Here is a 20,423-nt window from a genome sequence, read left to right on the forward strand (position 1 = left end):
TGAAGCAGGCAATGAGCTCGTCCTATCTTCACCGTCGCTCCCATCCATTCGAAGTCGACTCTCAGCGAAGATACTGCTGTGGCGGTTTCATCTGTGGCGCATAATCATGTGGCGCAGCTTGGATCTTGGGTCGTGGTGAAATCATCTGGAGATGGCCTGAACTGTTCGAGGAACTTATAATCAGTCTATTCTAGTAATTTTGTAGCCTTTAAGAAGATAAAATACAATACAATAAAGCGCAAGCAAGGTATCGTATACTGCTATTTTCCCTCGGTGTCCGCTGCAACTGATATGGGGTTCTCCTGGGCACCGAGGACACTGCTCGTCGCTCGATCTGACCATTCTGTTTGCGGTCTAGCTTGATCACGCTGAGAGCTGAGTGGTTGATGACCTCATCGCGTGAGACTACAGCTCGCGAAGCTAAGTCCTGGCTAAGCTGTTGTTTTGAGGCTTCTTGGCCTTGGTCTATGAACCCGTGCGACTTCTCCGAGCAATGTGCTAGCAGGACGTCTCGCGATGCTTTCAAGACGTCTCGCGGACCTCAGAAGTCCAGCCGGGCTTCGAAGAAGCGTGGGACTTCACGCACGTCCCATCCTTGCACTGAGGACCCATCCAGCGATCAGTCAGCCAAGGCGGAATGAGACCACCACCACCGGGGATGAGCAGAGCGGTCACATTGCGAAGACCTCGAACGAGTCCATCTTATGGATTGACAGTGAGTTGCTTCCGAAGTTTCTTGCGGGCAGACGCCTCCATCCCTCGGTTTTCTTCCCAACTTTTCTTATAGCATACTGGTGGCACGGGAGGCTGACATTTTGCCAGATCTATTCCCGCTCAAGTTAACAGGCCTGTTTCGAGCACCATGGCAAAGTCCAGATCGAGATGTCTCGGAGCTGCTCAAACGGTTCCACAGCTCCAGTCTGGGCATCATGGACCCTATTAACATGGTCAAGCGAGCTTTGCCTGAAAGTCTACCTGTGAAAGTCACAGAGATTCTGCCCAGACTCAAAGATGGCGGCGCGTTCGTCAAATTCTCTCACCCCTCGGAACTACCTGCCAAGGATATCGAAGGTGTAATCTCAGAACATCTACGGAATAGCCCCGTCAAGCCATTCTTCAGCCCGTTCAGGGGAGTCCAGACCGGCCTCGTGAAGGGTGTGCCGTGGCTTGAAGATCTCCATCGATTCCCGTACGGGCGGCTTAGAATCGAGTTTGTTCCTCCTAACCCAGGTGAGGAAGCGGTCGAACTATCGCAGGAGGACCTGTACTCCATATTTCGCAAATACGGCAAGATCGCCGAGATTTCTTCACAGCCTTTTGATTCCAAAGTGGTCCCGAAATACGCCTACGTGGATTTCGCCTTTGTCAGGGATGCCATCATGGCCAGGAATTGTCTACATGGATTTGTCGTCTCCCAAGAGCTCGGCGGAGGCAAGACAGGCACGAAACTACGCATGTCGTACGAGGAAAAGGTGAAAGCCCACAACATCTGGAACTGGATGACGAATCACCCCAGGATCGTCATTCCTATCCTCGTCGCTCTCCTCACCGGTATCACTGTCGTCGTCTTCGATCCAATTCGATCGTTTTTCGTCAAGGCGCACGTTCAGCGAAAGTTCCGTCTGAGCAACAGCAGACTCTACAGGTGGCTCAGACGCCAAACATCCGACATCTTCACCTTCAGCCGGCACAAGGCGGAACAAGCTGGGCTTAATGCCATATTTAGCCATCGGAAAGATGTGATTGACCAAATCCAAAAATGGCTGATGGAGACTGCCGAGACCTTCATTGTTGTTCAAGGGCCTCGTGGCTCTGGCAAGAAGGAGGTCGTTATCGAGCAAGCACTAAAAGGTCGACGAAATGTCTTGGTCCTTGACTGCAAACCTATCGTAGAAGCCCGTGGTGAGTCAGCGACGATCAAGAAGATGGCTGCCGAGGTTGGATATCGACCCATCTTCTCGTGGGCCAACAGCATGAGCAGCATGGCCGACTTGGCTGTCCAATCCACGACTGGCGTCAAGGCTGGTTTCTCTGAGACCTTGGAGTCTCAACTTCAGAAGATTTTGCAAACCACTGCTGAGGCGTTGAGCGAAATCGATATTGCAGGCCGCAAGAAGGAGGATGTCGACGCGTCACTTCCCGTCGATGCCTGGTTGGAAGGCCACCCCGAGAAACGATCTGTTGTTGTCATTGATAACTTCCTCCACAAGAACGCGGAAGGCAACACTATTGTGTACGACAAGATTGCAGAGTGGGCTGCCACACTTGTGCAGTCGAATGTGGCTCATGTAATTTTCCTCACCAACGACTCGTCTTACTCAAAGTCTCTCTCGAAATCGCTTCCCGACCGCGTCTTTCGTCAAGTTGCCCTGGGAGATCTCTCTCCTGACGTGGCCAAGCGATTCGTGATAAGTCATCTGGAGGGTGATGATGAGCCAATCGAGGAAATTGAGACGGATGACAACGACGAGAAGTTACCTCCCAAGATCAAGAAACATCCTCAACTGAAGGGTCTTGAAGCATGCATTGGTACCCTTGGCGGACGTCTGACCGATTTGGAGTTCCTTGCCCGCCGTTTGAAGGCAGGGCAGACACCAAAGGAAGCCGTTGCCGAGATAACAGATCAATCGGCTTCGGAGTTGCTGAAGATGTTTCTACTGGCTGGAGGCGGCAAGACTGAAGGCACCGGAAAGTACTGGTCTGTTGAGCAGGTTTGGTATCTGATCAAGGAGCTAGCAAAGAACGACAACCTCCGCTACAACGAAATTGTCCTGTCAAACACTTTCGCATCCTCGCTGACTGCTCCTGATGGCGAATCTGCCCTTGAGGGACTTGCCAACGCTGAACTCATTACCGTCAAGAGCCACAATGGCCGCCCCCAGAAGATCATACCCGGCAAACCTGTTTATAAGGCTGCTTTCAAACAGCTGACAGAAGACCCGGTTTTGACAGCCAAGATGGATCTTGCCGTTCTGACCGAGCTGGCTAAGATCGAAGCCAAGAACATCGACAAGGCCGAGAACGAGCTGGCGCTGCTTGGTGGGCTGCCCAGACACCCGCCCCAGACTGCTGGCCGCATCAACTACTTGTTGACCAAGCTGGAAACGGCCCAGAAGAAGGTGGAAGGATACGAAAAGGATATGGCAGTGCTTAAGAAAACACTGGGTACCCAGTACTAGTATTAGAGAGCGTTGAAGCATTGTATATATACGAAACAGGGACGGTGGTACATTCGGGCCTATATACCCATCTCATTTTCTAGTTGTAGGCATCCACTCGAATTGAATCTGTAAAGCATAAAGTAGACTTCATCGGTTGATAAGGTGGTGGCACCAAGACCAACGTATCACGGCTCACTGTGCTCGTGAGGGTTAAAATTGCAGTGAAAAATCAAGGATCGCGCCAGAGTTCTGAGCCGACCATTCACAATCTAGTAATCGTCGAACATGAATAACTCTACGTAGAATGTAAACATTTAATTTTGGCCAACACAACCGGGATCAGCGTGTTGAGGGCTTTCAGCTGATACCAATCTTGATGATAGTAGCCCTAGGTTTGCAAACCTCGAAACTGCTGTCTTGTTCTTTCTGAACATAATAGATGGGCACTAGTACCTGTAATAGGTCTACCATCAGTCTTGGCAAGGTATGACAACCATGGCAACGAAGTCAAGTCTATGAATCCAGCGGTTACTGAAATTCAGTACTGACTTTGCTGCTCGTCCTGAGATCGGAAGCACCTGACCTGCGCAGTGGTGAGTCGACGACTTTTGATAAAACTGTTTCGCCACTCTAGACTGTATTGATATCAAGTAGTCCTCGGGCTGATGAGGGAAAACGACATGGGTCTATGGATAGCCACATGTAGAGTCCGTCCGTCTTTGCAAGGCAATCGTGGGGGCCAAACGCCCAAGGCAGCACAGTAGTAAGCGAGCCAATAAGGTCGACTTGAGTTACAGCTATCGTTCTGCGCATTTGCGCATAACTCGAAGATCTGACCAAAGCTGCCTCTACAGCCTTATATCTCGCGGTCCTGGTCCCGACAAGGCTCTGGCTCGCATCTGCACCATCAAGGTCCTCCTAACTTATCCCGTTAAAGAGTTCGTGCGTACGACATTGACGTCTCATACTGATTGGCTTGTACGCCAGGCCGGATCTAGCCAACTGAGTTCTCGCTTCAAGGTGGAGTGGGCTCCGCCGACCTGGGACATTGCTGTTAATCAGCCATGTCCTACCAAGATGTCTTGGTAGCCGACGAGGGACTCGAAGGTGTTGTGCCTGACTTTATCGAGCAGGATAACAAGTTGGAAGCACTGCCATTAGAGCGTTGGTCACATGACTCTATCTATTCACGGCCCAAATCTATCTCAGATACTTCTGTTTCTCCATTGACATCTGGGAGTCCAGTCGACTATAACTACTATAACTTGATCGATTCGACTGGGCTGTCAGAAATCAACACACCAGATCATTTCAGCTACTACAGGGATGATAACGATGGAGAAAGCTATAGACTGATAAGTCATTCTGATGGTTTCAAATCTAGCGATACACGGTTCGAAGTAGTGCAAGCGCCAAGTGCCACGTATTCGGATAGTTACGCAGTCATTGGGGATGAAATACCCCTCCCTCTGACAGAACAAATGGGAAAGGATGAGGCCGAAGAAGACTCGGATGCCTTCGTCGAGAACGACGGCCTTGGTGGCAGCAGCGACGAAGACTACCAACCGCGTGGAAGAAGACGAGTTTCAGCAAAACGACGACTTCAGATCCTGCCAAGTAAATCACGATTATCTCATACGGTTTCAAAAATTTCATCTCCTGCAAACAACACAGAAATGTCAGAATCACACAGAAGATTTTCCTGCAATTCTTGTCCCGATAGGATATTTAAGGACGAGAGCGGTCTCCAGAAGCATATCAAGCAACAACACACACGCCCTTTTGTCTGCGTTTTCAATTTCGCCGGCTGTGATTCGACATTCGCAAGCAAGAACGAATGGAAACGTCATGTAACCAGTCAACATCTCTTACTTAACTACTGGCTATGTCAAGAGGACGCCTGCTCGAAGTTACCGAACAGTGTACCCTCGTTAGATCATCATGCCTCTTTGCCCAACGGTGCCATCTTCAACCGCAAAGATCTCTATACGCAGCATTATCGGCGCATGCATATTCCACAGCCCATCAAGAAACAAGTCAAAGAGAAGAAAACGATTCCTGAATGGGAAGATCGCGTTCGTTCGCGTCAAGAAAAGGCACACAGATTACGATGTCATTTACCTGACTACATGCGATGTCCAGCAATCGGTTGTGTTGCTGAGTTCAGCGGCCCCAATTCTTGGGATGAGCGGATGGAACACGTCTCGAAGCACTTGGCAAAGGCCGCTCAGGGACTCGAGCCTTCAATACTTTTTGGGGGTGAAAATGACCCTACGTTAACGACGTGGGCGTTTCTGAACGGCGTTATCAAGCAGCGAGAAGACACGACAGGCATGTGGTGCTTGCATAATCCTCTCTGGCCTAAAAGAGCCGAGAATGTCGAAATCGAGCCGGGAGTTGAGTCCAGCAAATCCCAGTCTGTACCTGCGCCATCGACAGCGACAGAGAGTGCCACTGAGCTGAGAAAATCAGAACGTTATTCGCCCACGGATATTATGGATTCGCCTGAGCAGGACACCAACATAACGGCTTCCAGTTCCTCTCAGCCTGGTGGTACTGGCACCACAGAGACACCAGCCAATTGCAGGGAGGATGAGTCAAGTGAATTGAAAGAACGAAATCATCAAAAGAACAAAAAGGCTCTAGAAAGGTTCATGATATGGTTCAATTCCCGGCTGCAAGCCAAGGTCTCGTTGATTCTGGCTCAAGCTGATCAGAGTAACGGCTCATCCCAGCAGCAAGCCTCGGGGCAATCAGGCCATACAAGGAGTACCATGTCTAATGGTGGCTCTTCACAACAGAACTCCAACAGCAATCGCAAGCGCAAAGACAGGCAGGGTGACGACTCTGGTGATGGAGCCAATGGAGAAGGGGACGGGGACGGGGACGGGGACGGGGACGATGAGGATAGATTGGGCCATCCTAGCAAGAGAAGCAAAACAGGCCATCGAGAGCAGAGGTTTGCATGTCCATTCTTCAAGCACGACGCACGGTGGTATGTAACCGCACGTGGATGCTCTGGCCCGGGTTGGGTAACTGTCCATAGAGTCAAGTATGGCCTCCTGTTCTGTCTAGCATCGTCTCACCGTACTAACGTATTCGGCAGGGAACATATATATCGTCGCCACAAGGCACCGGATCATCGATGCAACCGGTGTCAAAGTGTTTTCGACTCGAACCAGTCGCTGTGTGATCATGAGAGAAACGAGGAGGCGTGCACACTCCGTGATGTTGCGACACGCGACGAAGTCAATAAGGACACGCTCAAGAAGCTCAAATCAAGGGCCCGAGTATCAGACGCATCCGAGGAGGCACGATGGCGCACCATGTATCAGACAATCTTCCCTGAGGATATCATAGTCCCTAGCCCTTGTGAGTCTTTCTGTCGCCTGCGAATTAGCCTATTCTCTAATCAGGTGAGGTATGTAGATTACGAACGAACCGATACTCAGCACCACGACCTACAAGACTTCTGCCGCCACATCTCTCAGACGCTACCTGGCCGACTATACGGCGAGCTGGACTCGCTGCTTGGAACCGACAGACCAGCAAATCTTCGTAATCGCCTCCCAAATATCGTGCAATCCCTAGTTCGTCAACTGTACCGCGATTTCCAGTCACCTAATAACTCAACAAACATGCCAACCACGATCTCTGAGCCAACAGACGTCGAGCTGGTGTCGGGGCCAGTGAGGACCACCAACGAGCAGCAAAGCTCCTTGGTGCAGGCGGTGGAGAACGAGCCAAATGACCAGGACCCTATGCTCTCTTCTTTGCAGCCACCCTTTTTACTTGACTTCGACTTTCCTATGGAAAGCTTGACGGATGTCACTTGGGATCTTGACCCTACGGTCCCCGGATATGATGTCCCACTCGCAGAGAAGTGGTCGGACTCTGGATACGGGTCCTGGCTTGGGTCCGGCTCGACGGATCAAAGCTCGTCGAAGCCGTGGTCATAGACCGATATCAAATTGATCTTCCAGATTCAACGGCAATGGTGCGTTCATGTATAAAGCTCTCGGGTTGGTCAACTGCGTTCGTGGTATTATCATCTTCATAGGGAGGAATGTTCCCCTGCCGTTGCCAACTACAGCCCTGCATTCGATAATGCCTGTATTTGGCCAACCTTGATATAATATGTGTCAGCCCTTCGCTTCCGGGCCCATGATCAAAAACTGGGTTCTGTGGATATACTGCCGACTTCGAAGTAAATTAGAAAACCTCGAACGAGAGCCCACGGGACCGGTACCCTTCTGCTGAAATACGAGGCACTGAACATAGCTTGTTTGTTTGAAAACGCCGGAAACATCAAATAAAAAGATCCCGTGTTCAAGGCCATCGACACTTAAACCATCTTCAGCGTTGCGGGACAACGTCTATGCGACATGTTGGAGGGCTGCGGAGAGTGGCAAGGCAGGAGTGTTCCTTGGCGACCAGGCCCCTTGTGGGGGTTAAATTTGCAGTGAAGTGACCCTTAATGCTGACCATGCAGGCAGGTTGTATCTGTACTGGGTCAATGGACAAATAGATGCAAGGATGATGGAAGCAGCGCCAACTCGTGGGCGTATCGAGTCAAGAAACCGGGTTCCGACCACGCCCTCTGGACTACGTCCTGATGCAGGCAGGGACTGCGGTTGGCCACCATCAACGAGCAGGCTCCAAGCTGGTCTTTATTGGACTTTCATCTACCCTGCGATTGTGTAGTCCCATCGCCTATACAGGTCTGCAGCACAGGGTACCCAACCCAGCCCAAGCAGCTGTATCAAAAGTTGCAACACGAAAATACGCACGAGCGGCAGAGGCTCTTGGCTCTCATAACGTGAATACGTAAGCCAACATAGCATCATAATACTAAAAGAACATTTCCATATCGCTGCAAGCCAGAAACCCTGGCCAACGAGTGGTATCATTGCTAAAAACAAAAACCGACGAGAACCCGAAAACGCCGGGTTTGGGAAAACCCCCCCTTTGGACCGTCAGAAAAAGATCAAGCACTGTACTCATACTCTGCGTAACTCTGCCCTTTATATCTCTGTACTACTTTGCTTTGGACAAAAAGTACTCCCCTCCACGTGGAACCCCTGAACCCCCCGAGCCCGCAAAGAGTGGGACTATACAGATAGGTATGGGTTTATAACTCCTGGCTCTCAGCCGCCGAGACCAGGACCTCGCAGCCCTGGCAGAAGAACATGCGCGCTGGTCTGTCTGTGTCGTTTACTATGCTGTAGTGATTACCTAAAGGGAGAAAATGTCAGTATTCGTGTCTTTCCGTCCCAAGAATGGGCAGATTCTGCAGAACATACCTCGTGGCACAAACCACATGCCGCCCTTGGTGATCCGGAACACAGTGGACGCGACCGTGACCTCGACGTTGCCGTAGTGCACGAAGAAGACCATCTGCATCTTCCTCGCGTTCTTGGTGCGCTTCTCCGAGTGCGGGGGCAGGTCGACGATGCCGGACCCGAAGAAGGGCGTCGTCATGGTCTTGGCGAAGCGGAACGTGGCGTCCTTGATGTCCTTCATCTGGATGGCCGACTCCGAGATGGCCAGCTCCTCCTCCATCACCTCGACCTGGTCCTCGTCCGCCGGCGGGTTGAACTCGAACTGTGGGTACCAGTATATGCACTCGCCGGTCATGCGGCCGGGGTCCATTTCCCATTCTTCGCGCTCGATCTCCTCCTCGATGTCGGAGACCCGGCGCCTGGGCCGGCCAACCGCACCAGATGCCGGTCTGCCTCGACGTCGTTTCGGCTTATCCGCGTCGTCATCGTACTCAACGCGAACCACACCCTTGACCTGTTTGCCGATCTTGATACGCCGACCGCCCTTGTCTTCGATGCAATCCTCCTCTTCTTCGTCATAGTCGTAGTGCTCACCGCGCCAGAATTCCAGCGGCTTTGTCGACACTCGGCCGGAACGGGTAGTCCGGATCTCGAGGTCGTCGCGCCTCATGCTCACGAGGCTTCGCCTCTTGGGCATGGGGGGCCGCGAGGGTGCAACAGGGGAATCAGCACCACCCGTTGATGACTTTCGCTTGCGGCCGGGCTTGCCTTTTGTCGTTGGGATCTTGGGGGCTTCTGTCTTCGGCCTCTTAGCCAGGCGCTCCTCGGCCACGGCATCGTCAGGCTCGTTATCCTTATTAAGTGAGGGACGGCCTCGACCGCGTTTCACAGGTTGAACGGCCGGCTCGGCATCCTGAAGCGAATCTCTCTTCCCTGGGCGGCCTCGCTTCTTTTTGACGGGTTCGTCGCTGACTTCCTCCGGCTCGGGTTCAGACTCCGAGGCTTCTTCCACTGGCGGAGACGGCAAAGTCTTAGGTTTGCGGCCACGCTTCTTGGGCTCTTCGACAACAGGCTCGAGCTCCTCGTCCTCCTCATCTTCTTCCTCAGGCTCTTCTTCGTCTTCTACTGGCGGCTCCAAATCGTCCCCACCGGTTTCGAGAAAGTCCATGGGTTCCGCCTCGTCCTCCTCTTCTTCTTCCTCTTCCTCTTGCTCTTCCTCCTGGTCCTCTTCCGAATCTTCTTCGTCTTCTTGTTCGAACACGGGTGCCTTCTGCTTGCGCGCTCGTGAAGCAGCGTGCTCCTCCTCCGAGTCGTGGTCCCCGTACCCGTTCGGCCTAGAGGGCTTGGAGGCCCGTGACGCTTGCGATGCCTGGCTGGAGCCGTTCGGTTTGGGGTGCCCGTTGGCGACTGGCCTCATCTTGGGGTCCTTGGAGAAGTCCAGGCGCCGCTTTGCGGATTTTGTCTGGCTGCTGCCGGGCTCCTCGTCGGCGATATAACTCCCCCTCGTGGGCGACGACAGGCGGTTTATGTGTGGGTTATGGCGTGCGGGCGAGTTCAGGTGTGTCTTGCCGGGGGACCGGGCCTTGGGTAGCGATAGCCTCTCCCTCCTCATGCGCGCGACGGTTGCCGGACCCAGGGTCGAGACTGTTTGTTATAAGTGTAAGCCGAGTGCCTATCTTCTGCCTCGGACCAGCGCATACCTTCATCAATATCCATGTCCTCCTCGTCATCCGACAGGGTATTCATGTTGCCATTGGCCTCCTTCTCGGGCGACGAAAACAGGTTGTCCACGGGCTCCATGCCATACTCGTCGCGCTCGCCGGTATCTTCCAGGACGACACCCGTCTTTCTACTCCCGCATTAGCATTGTGGATGCCATGTGAACAGGGGGAGTGTAGGCAAGCCGCATACCTGCCCCGAACGCCCAGTGCGTAGACATGCTCGCTCGGCGCTGCCTGGGTGTTGCGCCGCTGCGCCTGCTGTCGTGGCGCCATGATGTATGGAGCTTTAGCTCTCTCTCTGTGTCCCTGCCGTGAAGACGCGCCGGGCGGGTGTGGATTTGCCGGGTGCCAAGAAGTGGTGCGAGCGGACTCAATCGGGCAATGCGACCACGATGCTGCCGGGGCGCCGCAGATGCGAGTGCGATAATCCGACGATGGCCTCGAAAACGCGTGCGAGGATAACCACAGGCGCGGCGGCGAGGTGGGGATGTCTCGATGTTTATTTCAACGGGGACCCTACGGCCCTGCACGCCTGGCAAGCCTGGGGGGCCCCCTGGCCCGTTGGTTGACGGGACCAAAGAGGCCTAAACAGCTGCTGTCCTGGGGCTCTGATTGGCCGCCAGGCTGCCCGGCCCATGGGGCGCACCCTCTAAGTCACTATGTACATACACAGTAAATGGCCGACGCGTGAAGAAACGGCCGAGACGCGTCCCATTTCCAGGCCATCACCAGGGCTAACTCGGCCTTGCATGAACCTGTCTCACCAATCCAGCCTGCTCAGCTGTGCCTTCGTCTTGTTGCCAAAGCTGGAAGTCTTCCAGACACCTTTTGAAGATTTTGCTGCATTTCCTTTACCCGAGACACTGCAAAAACAACTGCATACAAGTCGGGCTTGTCATCCCACTTACACCATCACCGAGGCAGCCAGCCCATCCCACCCCTCGGGAATCCATACTCTGTACAGCAACTCTTGACGCAAAAGTTCAGGCCCCAAAACACATCATTTGCATGCCCGAGAAACACACACAGAGCCGTCCACAATGGAAGACACGCAAATGACCGACGATGCCCCCAACCTCGCCCTCGAGACCCCGACTTCCAACGTCTTCATCCCACCCTCGGTCCACCGAGACGCCCTCCTGCGCGGCGAGACCTTCTCCCACTACTCGCCCGTCCCACCGTCGCTGCTGCCCTCGACAACCTCCCCGTCGTCAGACACAGCGGCCTCGGCCGCCGCCCCGCCCCAAGGCCCGCCCTGCTGCCTGGGCGTCGACGAGGCCGGCCGCGGGCCCGTCCTGGGGCCCATGGTCTACGGGGTCTTCTACCTGCCGCTGCCGCTGTCGGACCCGCTGCTGAAGACGGCGCACCACTTCGACGACAGCAAGGTGCTGACGCCGGCGGTGCGGTCGGGGCTGATGCGCTCGCTGTGCACGGCGGGGACGGACCTGCACTCGGCGTGCGGGTGGGCGACGGCGAGCCTGAGCGCGCGCGACATCGGGGCGCACATGCTGCGGCCCTCGACGGCGGCGGCGTACAATCTCAACGCGCAGGCCATGGACGCGACGGCCGAGCTGATCCGCGGGGTGCTGGCGCGCGGCGTCAACGTGCGCGAGATCTACGTCGACACCATCGGCCAGCCCGCCGCCTACCAGAAGCGCCTCGAGCGCCTCTTCCCCACCCTCCACATCACCGTCGCCAAGAAGGCCGACAGCCTGTACCCGTGCGTCAGTGCCGCCAGCGTGTGCGCCAAGGTCACGCGCGACGCCGCGCTCGAGTGCCTGTACGAGGCGCGGGCCGCGCAGCTCGGCGACGGCGGCGAGGGGGAGGGCCAGGAGGACGGGGCCGAGAAGGACGGCATGGCCTGGGGCTCGGGGTACCCCTCGGATGCGCGATGTGTTGGCTGGATGAGGCAGAACATGCACCCCGTCTTTGGCTGGGGTCCCGAATGCAGGTTCAGTTGGGGCACGGCAAAGGACATGCTGGAGGGTAAGGGGGGTGTCAAGGTGGACTGGCCCATGGACGAGGAGGAGGGCACGAGCCGGGTGACAGACTTCTTCGTCGACAGTGGAAGTAGGGAGAAGGACGCCGACGAGCTGGGTACCTGGTTTGGGACGCCTGTAGGGCTGGAGGCCTTCTAGGGAGGCCAAGTGGATTGGTACTTCATATTTACTATACCCGGTGTCGACGATTGGCATCATTGGGGCGGCGCAAAGGCGTTTCACGGGGTCTCATGTCGATTGGGTTCAGGGACTTGGCGGCGTAATCTTGTAGAATGAACGAATGCATCTTATTATCCTGCACCCTGCCGCATTTCTAGGCCCTGCTTTTCTTTCTATGCTATTATTAAAAATCATCATCGTCATCAGCAGCAGCGCGCTGGGAGGCTCGCTTCCCGCGGCTGTCCAGGGTGTCCATGCTAATGTTGTCCGTGTCGCGCCGCGCGGGCATAGCAATGGCCTGTCGAGCCGTCTCGTTGTTCTCGAGGAACTCGCGCAGCTTCTGCTTTCCGATCTCGATGGCCTGGCCCCAGGCCGCGTTGCTCATCTGCATCATCGGGCCGAGCAGGTTGAGGCTGTAGGCGACATAGGTGCCGCCCAGAACCAGGAGAAGGAGCACGAAAAGCATGGGGTTGCGGAGGACTGTACAGAACGGGGTCAGTGGACTGGCCAGCCATGCGCATGAAAAGTAGGGAACTTACCTGTGAGCAACTCATTCCAGCCAAGTGCCAAGAGTATCCCATAGAAATAAAATGGCACCTGTGCGACTCCTCCAATGGCACTGCGCTTGGCCTCGACGTAGACGCCATCTGCCATCTTCTTGAACCGGACGACGAGGTCTTGGCGCTTGCTCTCGCTCAAGACTGTCATCTCCTCTTCCAGGCTCTTGCCGTCCTCTTCGTCGACGCCACCGATGGGCGTGAGATCATCCTCGTCCTCAGGCTCCGCGCCCGAAGGTTGGTGCCCGATGAAATCAGGAAGGTCAGGGGGTCCATAGGTTGCGGCCAGCCTGAACCTCGACAAGAGGGGAATGAGCCCGAGGGTCGATTCCCGTGCCTTGGTGTAGATGCCCTCGATGTCGTCGGTTGGACGCCAGATCCGCGGAACTCCCGCCTCGTCGTATCGGAACTTGTCTTCAAAGTTCTCGCGGAGCTTGAGCAGGATGTTGCCTTCCATGACCTCCTCTTCGATTCTCTCGCGGAGAGCAACCCAACTCTTGCGCCGCAGACGCCAAAGCCCGACGTCCACCTCATCCTGGCTCGCCTCGAAGCTTTTCGCGCGGTCCGCAAAGCGGCTTTCGGCCTCCTTGACGATGTCCACGAAAGCGCTCCAGATACGGTCCCAGAGATCCTTCTCTGTCGGCGGTTTCTCTCCCTCCTCGGGAGCACCCGAGCCACCTCGGCCGGAACCCAGCTTGTTGAACTCCAGGCCGATGGCATCCCCGAGACGAGACTTTACCCATCGCTCAACTCTTGTCGCCAGTCTTCGCATCTCCTCTTTTCTCAGCTTGGCGCTGACCTCATCCAGCTCCTTTTCGAACAGGAGATACTGCGACTTGAAGTTCGTCCAAGGCACACCCTGGATTGCCAAGCTCTGAGCCTCTGTTTTGAAGAACTCCAGAGTCTTTGTCTTCTCTGCGTCGACAATCTCGGCGAACTCATATGCGCCGCCCGACTTCTGCCCGGCCTTGACAGCACTTGAGACAGCTTCGCTAAACGTGGCAACTCCGGACTTGTGGATTGCTGAGACCTGGGCCTGGTAGAGAGCCTTCAGACGCTGGTCGATCTTGTTCTCAAGCTCTTGGTGCTTCCGCTTGAAGACGGCCTTGTGATATCTGCTGGCAGAAACTTCAAATAATTTCAAGCACTTTTCGCGTGCCGCACTGCCCGTCTTGCCCAGGCCCGGTAGTACGAACGGCTTCCCGATGCGCACAGCCTCAGTCTGCTTATCCTCGAGAGGGGTGACGACCTCATCAAAGGCAATAAGGGACTCTCTCGAAATTTCGTCGCATCGGAATTGGGCCAACAGCTCCTGTTGCGTCGGCAGGTCCAGATCCTTGTTGTTGACAATCTGGTCCCAGACCCCCTCGGCGTAGACAGAAAATCCATCGGCAGGGATTCTGCGGTGGTACTCGGGAAGGAAAACACCACCATCGAGCTCTTGGTCGCCATGTTGGCCAAGGACCTTGCCACTTCGGCTGCCAGCCACGAAGCGCCGGCCCAGCTTATCAACCTCGGTCACGAACTTATCGGGCTGGAGGATCTTGTGGGGCAGGGCGGAGAAGGCAAAGTCGAAGTAGTCCTCTATGCGCGAGTTCTCCAGTCCGGGCGGCTTGGAGATGGACGACCACAGCTTCCCAAGATCTTGCAGCAAGGTGTTCTGCAGGTTCGACAGGGGGGTATTGCCGATGTGGTCGCGGATGACGAAGAACAGCAGCGATCGTGGGTTCGACCTGGCAGCAGGGTTAGTCCGAGAATGTGGTTTGTAATCTGGCAGGGGCGCAACACGTACTGCTTGTCCTTCAGGAAGAGCTGGAGGTTGACCTCGAAGACGGTCTTGAGGAGGCCCATGTTGGCTCCCTGATACAGACCGACCTGGTGTTCCCAGATGTTGACGATCAGGACCTCACTGGTGGCCAGGGCAAAGAGGGCGCTCTTTCTCTCGAAGTCCTGGTCCTCGCCTCGCTCGCGACCGTCGGTGCCCTCGACGTCCATGACCAGGATGTTGTCGGCCATGGAGCCCTTCTTGTTCTTGGACATCCATATTCCCTTGGTGGTCTGGCGGCGTTCCGACTCGGACATGACATTGAACTCGGTGCCGAAGAGGTGGTTGAGGAGGGTCGACTTGCCGGTGGACTGGGAGCCGAAGACGGATATCAGGTGGTAGTTGAAGCCGGACTCGGCGACATCTGTGACCCGGAGGTAGGCATTGATTTTGGAGCTGGGGGCAAGCTTCAGTTAGCGACGGCAGAGAAGCGCAGTCGTGGGACGAACGCGAGGGTGGGCTGGAGGCTGCGAGGGAGCTACGCACTTGAACTCCTTGTCCTCGTCGATGACCTGGACGCCGTGTTCATACTGAGCCTTGGTGGGCTCATCGCCGACGGAGGCGAAGTGTCCGTTCATGGTTGCGGGTTGCGCTGGCACGGGCAAGAAGCAAGCTGTACGTCGGTCATGAAAGCAAACATGCAAAATGCCATGCCCCGGGGGGTTCGTCGTGGTTGGCTCGGTAGTGTATGCTGCTGGTGCTGGCGCTGGTGCTGCTGGTGCTACTGCTGCTGCTCCTGTTGGTGACGACGAGTGGCAGCTTGGCGGCGGGCGCACACAATGGGACGGATGAGCAGTGCGAATGTGGGTTCGTTATTTTAATGGCCAGGAGACCAGATCACTCGATCAACCGAACCCTGGCTTGGCTTCTGACTTCTGGCTTGCTGGCTTGCTGGCCCCCCGTCCTTGGCCTGCTTGGGTTTGTGTAGAAATGACATCGGCAAGGGACACCCTTGTCACCTCCCGCCGGCCAATGGGAGCCCGGCGTCTGCGCTGGATCCGGTCCCCGCCCCAAGGTCCGCCCGCTGCCACTTGATCGGTCCGTCACATGCGCTCTGGCCACGAGGGGGACCCTTTCTTTTTGGCGCTGTTTACTGTAGGTACCGTACCTCTTACTGTAGATATGGAGCGGAGCTATGGTGGATGGAGATCAGATGGAGTTGCTATGGGACTGGGGATGGTGGCTTGGACTCGATCAGTCTGTGGACCCTTGTGGTTGACGTTTTATGAGTTGTCATGTCTTGCTTCCTCTGCAACTCGGCTTCTTTGTCGAGTCCAACCTGGGGAATGTTGCAAGACCTTGTTTGCAGACGCCGCATTGCTCAACTGCCGCGAAGTCTAATTGCTCTACAGAGCCCCCATAGCTACATAGGTAGGTTCGAGATTCCTAGCAGTTCCTCCGTCAGGCTGCATATGTGCTTGCGTCATTCGAGAGGGCTTTGTATCTCACACAACTCAGACTTACCTGATAATGGTCCTGTCGACATTCACCGTCCAAACACAGTGGTGGCCCCCATCGACGCATCCAGGCAGTTGTGACATTCCAACACGGCAGCCACACATTTTCGGTGCCCAAGGCGGTTGTCGTTCCGTTTTATCCACAAAGGGAAGTACGCTTCTATTGCGCAGGACCATCAATATATCTAGTCCACTACTTGTACCATCTTCCACCTCTGTAGAGCTTGAGCTTGCAGGTATATGTTATTCCAATGAAATCGTGTAGCCTGCGACAGGAAATACAGGTGCGTGTAGTAGACGGCAGCCCAGCCTTCGGTTAAAGAATGGCGTACTGAATTGGTACTCCTTCCGAATCCTTTTCTGTCGCCCAAAGTCTCCCATCTATCCGATAGAATGGCCGTGCCGGGTGCAGTGTCCATTGCTTGTAATGTCATCGACATGGTAGAACGAAGAACAAGTCCAAGTCTACTACATATGGCTCACATAATCAAGCAATATATAAGATTGACTTGGTTGGATGTTTCAGACAAATAGTTGATTGGTGATACCCGCGCGGGCCCCCAATGTAGCGTAGCCTAGGGGAGTGCTGAATAATGGGCTGCCATGCAAACCCTCTTCACATCGCAGAAGCCTCAAGCTGTCCAGTCACAGCCTCGTCTTACGTGCAGCCTCGTTGTCCGCGGGGGCGAAACAAAGGTCTTCGGCCTCTCGGATGAGAACCAGTGCCGGGCAGTGCCAATCATATGTCATCGGGCCTGTGTGGGATACGACCTACAAGACTCTGAAAACGTTCGATCGGGCCAGCCTGCTGTCGAGTCTAATACGCAATTGTTGTGAATGGCACGCCGATTTGTAAGCCTAACCCAAGGCGTAAGCGAAGATACGCGGTCTGCCAACTACCGTAATACTCCCCGCCGTCGCTGATTGGCCTATCGTATTCCGCTCCATGCTAGAGTATGCAGCCTGGATGGTGCTCATTCCTGTGAATCAGAGTTATCCATGGAAGTTTCACAACTCCTTGTCGGTTATACTAATGATGCAGGGTTATAACATTTGTAATGTGTTGTCTTGCTGCGTGGGCTATGGGTATATAACGCCGCCAGCCTCGTTGCAAGCAGGACACTCCATTCCACATGATCATAGGCTCCATCAGTCGCAGAACACGCCTGACTCCTTCGATATTCATCTTCCACAATTCATTCCATTTCACTCATAAGGCCATAATGTCGACTGTTCTCATTCTCGGTGCTGGGCCAAACATCGGCCTTGCGACAGCCAAGGTCTTTGCGACGGCTGGCTATAGGGTAGCCGTCGCATCGCGGAGCAAGCCAGCAGACTTGGACTCTTCCTACAAGCACTTCAAATTCGATGCCTCCAAGCCAGAAAGTGTTCCCAGTCTGTTCGGTGAAGTACGGGCTACGCTTGGTGATCCCTCAGTGGTAATTTATAACAGTAAGACATCCTCCGCTTTAATTTCTTGCAGCTGCAACAAGAACCAAAAACTAATACGGAGGGGAAAATAGCCGCTCAAGCCACCTCCACTCCTGATGGTGCATTCACACTCGGCCTAGAACAATTCCGCAATGATATGGACGTCAACACCACAAGCCCGTACATCACGGCGCAGGAAGCGATCAAGGGGTTCGCCAAGACCGGCCCTGGCAGTACATTCATCTACACCGGTAACAAGCTCAATGTTCTGGGCTGGCCGTCATTGCTCTCATGCGGTATGGGCAAGTCGGCTGTGGCGCATATGATTCGGACTGCCAACATAGCATTTCCAGACAAGGGCTATAAGTCAGTAACCCCCCTCGTTTCTTCTAGCCACCCCTACGTCTCTCCTGCCACCATACGAATGGAGCCAGACCATGCCTGTTTACTTCGATCCACTAACCCAACGGCTCTAGGTTTTACTACGTCGATCAGCGCCAGAAGGATGGGAACGTAACGATCCCCGTCGGCGGCCCTGCACATGCAAACGAGTTCTTAGAGCTGGCAAAGGACGCGAAGCAGAGGCCTTGGCACTACACGTTTGTTGAGGGACAGGGCTACGTGGACTTTCACGAGCGATAGATACCGTCCGTTCTTCCATCGTTTTCCCAAGCCTATAAATATATGAAACGTCAGGAAAGGGGCAGATTGGTCGCGCAAAATACTAGGATGTATGCTCCCTTGATTGCTTTGAAACAGCTGAACTTTGTGAAAAAAAATAAAATAAAAGAATTTCCATAAATGTAAATCCCGTCGGCTCAGTGGATTGAAAGGTCACTGACCCGGAGCCTAACTGAGTAGGGGAAATCGGTGTCTCCGCTAGTCATTGAATCACGACTAAAGCTCAATATGCTTTCATGGAAGGTGATCCTGGTAGTCGATTATCCCATAGGTCTCCTGCAGCAATGAGGTAGACTCCACAACTTTTCTTTCAGACAAAAGTGAAGGTACAGTTAGAAATGTGATGACATCGCAACTCTTGGACCTGTAGAAGACGAAACTTCAGGCTACGACTACCTTCATTCCAAATTGAATGGAGCGTATCCTAGACCTCAGGTTCATTGCGCGTACAAACAAAAGTGTCCAATCTTCTCGTCAAGTGAAAGCTTACAAGCGGCCTCTGTCAAATGCGCTACAGCGTGAATCAGCTAACTGATTGATCGACAAAAATTACGAAGAGATGACATCCTAGCACAGTGTGATCCCGCCAAGCGGCCCTACTTTAGATATGCGTGCGGTTTGTCCCCCAAGGAGGGCTATATACGGTATGCAGTGCTGGAACAGTATATCCAAGCTACAGATCACACTGCTTTCTCGGTCTACGAGCGCGGAGGCAATGGTGAATCCTTGGCCACCGGCAAGAGCACCACCGCCATGGACTTCATGGGTCGACTACGTTTACTCCTAGTTGAAGGTATTGATATAACATCACAAGCCACAATTGCGTCGTGTGCTAGCTATCACATTTCCTGACTCTTTTCTAATCCACGAGGCGTGAGGATTTGGGCATGCGATACAAAATCTTGCGAGGATGACGCTGGGCTGGCCAAGATGCTGACCGACGGGATGTTCAAACATTGTAGTATCACAAATGCTGTTTTCACCGAACGCAGTGATGTTATAACATGCGTATGGAGGCACAAGAGGAATTTTGGGATGCTAGAACGCATTTGTACGGAACGGCTCTACAAATCATTCAATATCAACCTGAACTTTAGTCCGGCACACTGGTACGAGTACCGTTATTGACTGCGACGAAATATCCACGATATTCCATGATCGACATTTTAGCTCCTGGGTCGTCTTACCCGCTTCTGGGCAGCGTGAACCTCCCTCTTGTGTCGAAGTAGCCTATCCTTGCGCGAAAATGTTTGTTGGCACTCGTCGCACACAGCGCCTTGAGGAGGATACCCGGTTTCCTGGGCCCACGCCTTGTGGCTGCTCCAAACATGTCGGTCCTTTTGGTTTTGGTCCTTTGCCTTGGCCCAGCCGCAGTCTTCCTTAGGGCACTGTCGATGGGCCAAGGCGTGCTTTCTGAGGGACCTTAAGTAGAATACCTTCAAAATACTTGAGGATGTGAACTTACTCCTTTTCGTCGGTAGTATATCCGCGATACTGGCAATCTTTCCAGGTGCAGCGAGAGCGAGCCCTGGACTTTGTATTGAGCGGAAGAGAGAGCATGGAGTCCAAGGACGCCTCGCTAAACTCTCCCCAGGACTGGTCGCCTTCATAGACTTGAGACGCTGCTTGTGCTGCCCCACCTACGTCAAATGCCCCTGCGTGGGATAGTGATTGCATGCCAACATCTCAGGACGGTTGCATGTGCGCGGCGTCAAATGGAGAGTTTTCCAGATCTTGATGCTGGGTCAGCAGCAGTGCCGGATCGATCGTAGCATCGACTTCTCGACCAGGAGCAAGGGCGGATGGTAACACTCCAGATTGAAGCATTGTCGAGTCCGCTTCAGAGATGGACCATGCTATGGTATCATCGTAGTCTGCAGAAGCTCCGTAAATCTCCTCGAAATGTGACAAAGCTGGGCTTCGTGAAAAAGCCATGGCATAAGACCAGACTGTAGCTAGCCTCAGAGTAAAAGGTGTGAACGGCAAAACAACAGTGAAAACTCTTTGAGCAGCGTGGGGCAGCTTCAAATATTGGGATGATGAACGAGCGCTAGGGAGACCGTGCTTGGCTGATAGGCGTATCCTTGGTCCTTTCGATCTCTCTCTCTCGTCCTCGTTGCTTTTTTTTCTCTTGGGTGGCATTGTAATT

At 54.1% G+C, this 20,423-nt stretch overlaps 8 protein-coding genes across 8 annotated transcripts; 4 read left to right on the forward strand and 4 right to left on the reverse strand.

The window, feature by feature from the left end:
* Positions 1–516: 516 nt before the first annotated feature.
* JN550_006056 (uncharacterized protein) lies at positions 517–3,179 on the forward strand (the record flags this gene model as incomplete). The annotated part of the gene is made up of 2 exons (XM_049317752.1): positions 517–715; positions 823–3,179. The coding sequence occupies 2 exons, from the start codon at positions 517–519 to the stop codon at positions 3,177–3,179; spliced, it is 2,556 nt and encodes an 851-aa protein (XP_049171942.1).
* Positions 3,180–4,225: 1,046 nt separating this feature from the next.
* JN550_006057 (uncharacterized protein) lies at positions 4,226–7,120 on the forward strand (the record flags this gene model as incomplete). The annotated part of the gene is made up of 4 exons (XM_049317753.1): positions 4,226–4,839; positions 4,885–6,156; positions 6,268–6,533; positions 6,591–7,120. The coding sequence occupies 4 exons, from the start codon at positions 4,226–4,228 to the stop codon at positions 7,118–7,120; spliced, it is 2,682 nt and encodes an 893-aa protein (XP_049171943.1).
* A 1,172-nt stretch (positions 7,121–8,292) lies between these two features.
* JN550_006058 (uncharacterized protein) lies at positions 8,293–10,437 on the reverse strand (the record flags this gene model as incomplete). Its single annotated transcript, XM_049317754.1, has 4 exons — positions 8,293–8,396; positions 8,465–10,087; positions 10,144–10,292; positions 10,355–10,437. The coding sequence occupies 4 exons, from the start codon at positions 10,435–10,437 to the stop codon at positions 8,293–8,295; spliced, it is 1,959 nt and encodes a 652-aa protein (XP_049171944.1).
* Positions 10,438–11,204: 767 nt separating this feature from the next.
* On the forward strand, positions 11,205–12,302 carry JN550_006059 (uncharacterized protein; the record flags this gene model as incomplete). Its single annotated transcript, XM_049317755.1, has 1 exon — positions 11,205–12,302. One exon carries the CDS (start codon positions 11,205–11,207, stop codon positions 12,300–12,302), a length of 1,098 nt encoding a protein of 365 aa, XP_049171945.1.
* Positions 12,303–12,507: 205 nt separating this feature from the next.
* JN550_006060 (uncharacterized protein) lies at positions 12,508–15,283 on the reverse strand (the record flags this gene model as incomplete). The annotated part of the gene is made up of 4 exons (XM_049317757.1): positions 12,508–12,803; positions 12,863–14,613; positions 14,673–15,101; positions 15,192–15,283. 4 exons carry the CDS (start codon positions 15,281–15,283, stop codon positions 12,508–12,510), a joined length of 2,568 nt encoding a protein of 855 aa, XP_049171946.1.
* Positions 15,284–17,385: 2,102 nt separating this feature from the next.
* Positions 17,386–18,235, forward strand: JN550_006061 (uncharacterized protein; the record flags this gene model as incomplete). Its single annotated transcript, XM_049317758.1, has 3 exons — positions 17,386–17,614; positions 17,686–17,959; positions 18,070–18,235. 3 exons carry the CDS (start codon positions 17,386–17,388, stop codon positions 18,233–18,235), a joined length of 669 nt encoding a protein of 222 aa, XP_049171947.1.
* A 1,205-nt stretch (positions 18,236–19,440) lies between these two features.
* On the reverse strand, positions 19,441–19,951 carry JN550_006062 (uncharacterized protein; the record flags this gene model as incomplete). The annotated part of the gene is made up of 2 exons (XM_049317759.1): positions 19,441–19,687; positions 19,740–19,951. 2 exons carry the CDS (start codon positions 19,949–19,951, stop codon positions 19,441–19,443), a joined length of 459 nt encoding a protein of 152 aa, XP_049171948.1.
* A 9-nt stretch (positions 19,952–19,960) lies between these two features.
* On the reverse strand, positions 19,961–20,416 carry JN550_006063 (uncharacterized protein; the record flags this gene model as incomplete). Its single annotated transcript, XM_049317760.1, has 1 exon — positions 19,961–20,416. One exon carries the CDS (start codon positions 20,414–20,416, stop codon positions 19,961–19,963), a length of 456 nt encoding a protein of 151 aa, XP_049171949.1.
* Positions 20,417–20,423: the final 7 nt, after the last annotated feature.

Source organism: Neoarthrinium moseri, assembly GCF_022829205.1.
Source record: "Neoarthrinium moseri strain CBS 164.80 chromosome Unknown scaffold20_Wmoseri_CBS_16480, whole genome shotgun sequence".
Classification (NCBI taxonomy): Eukaryota; Fungi; Ascomycota; class Sordariomycetes; order Amphisphaeriales; family Apiosporaceae; genus Neoarthrinium; species Neoarthrinium moseri.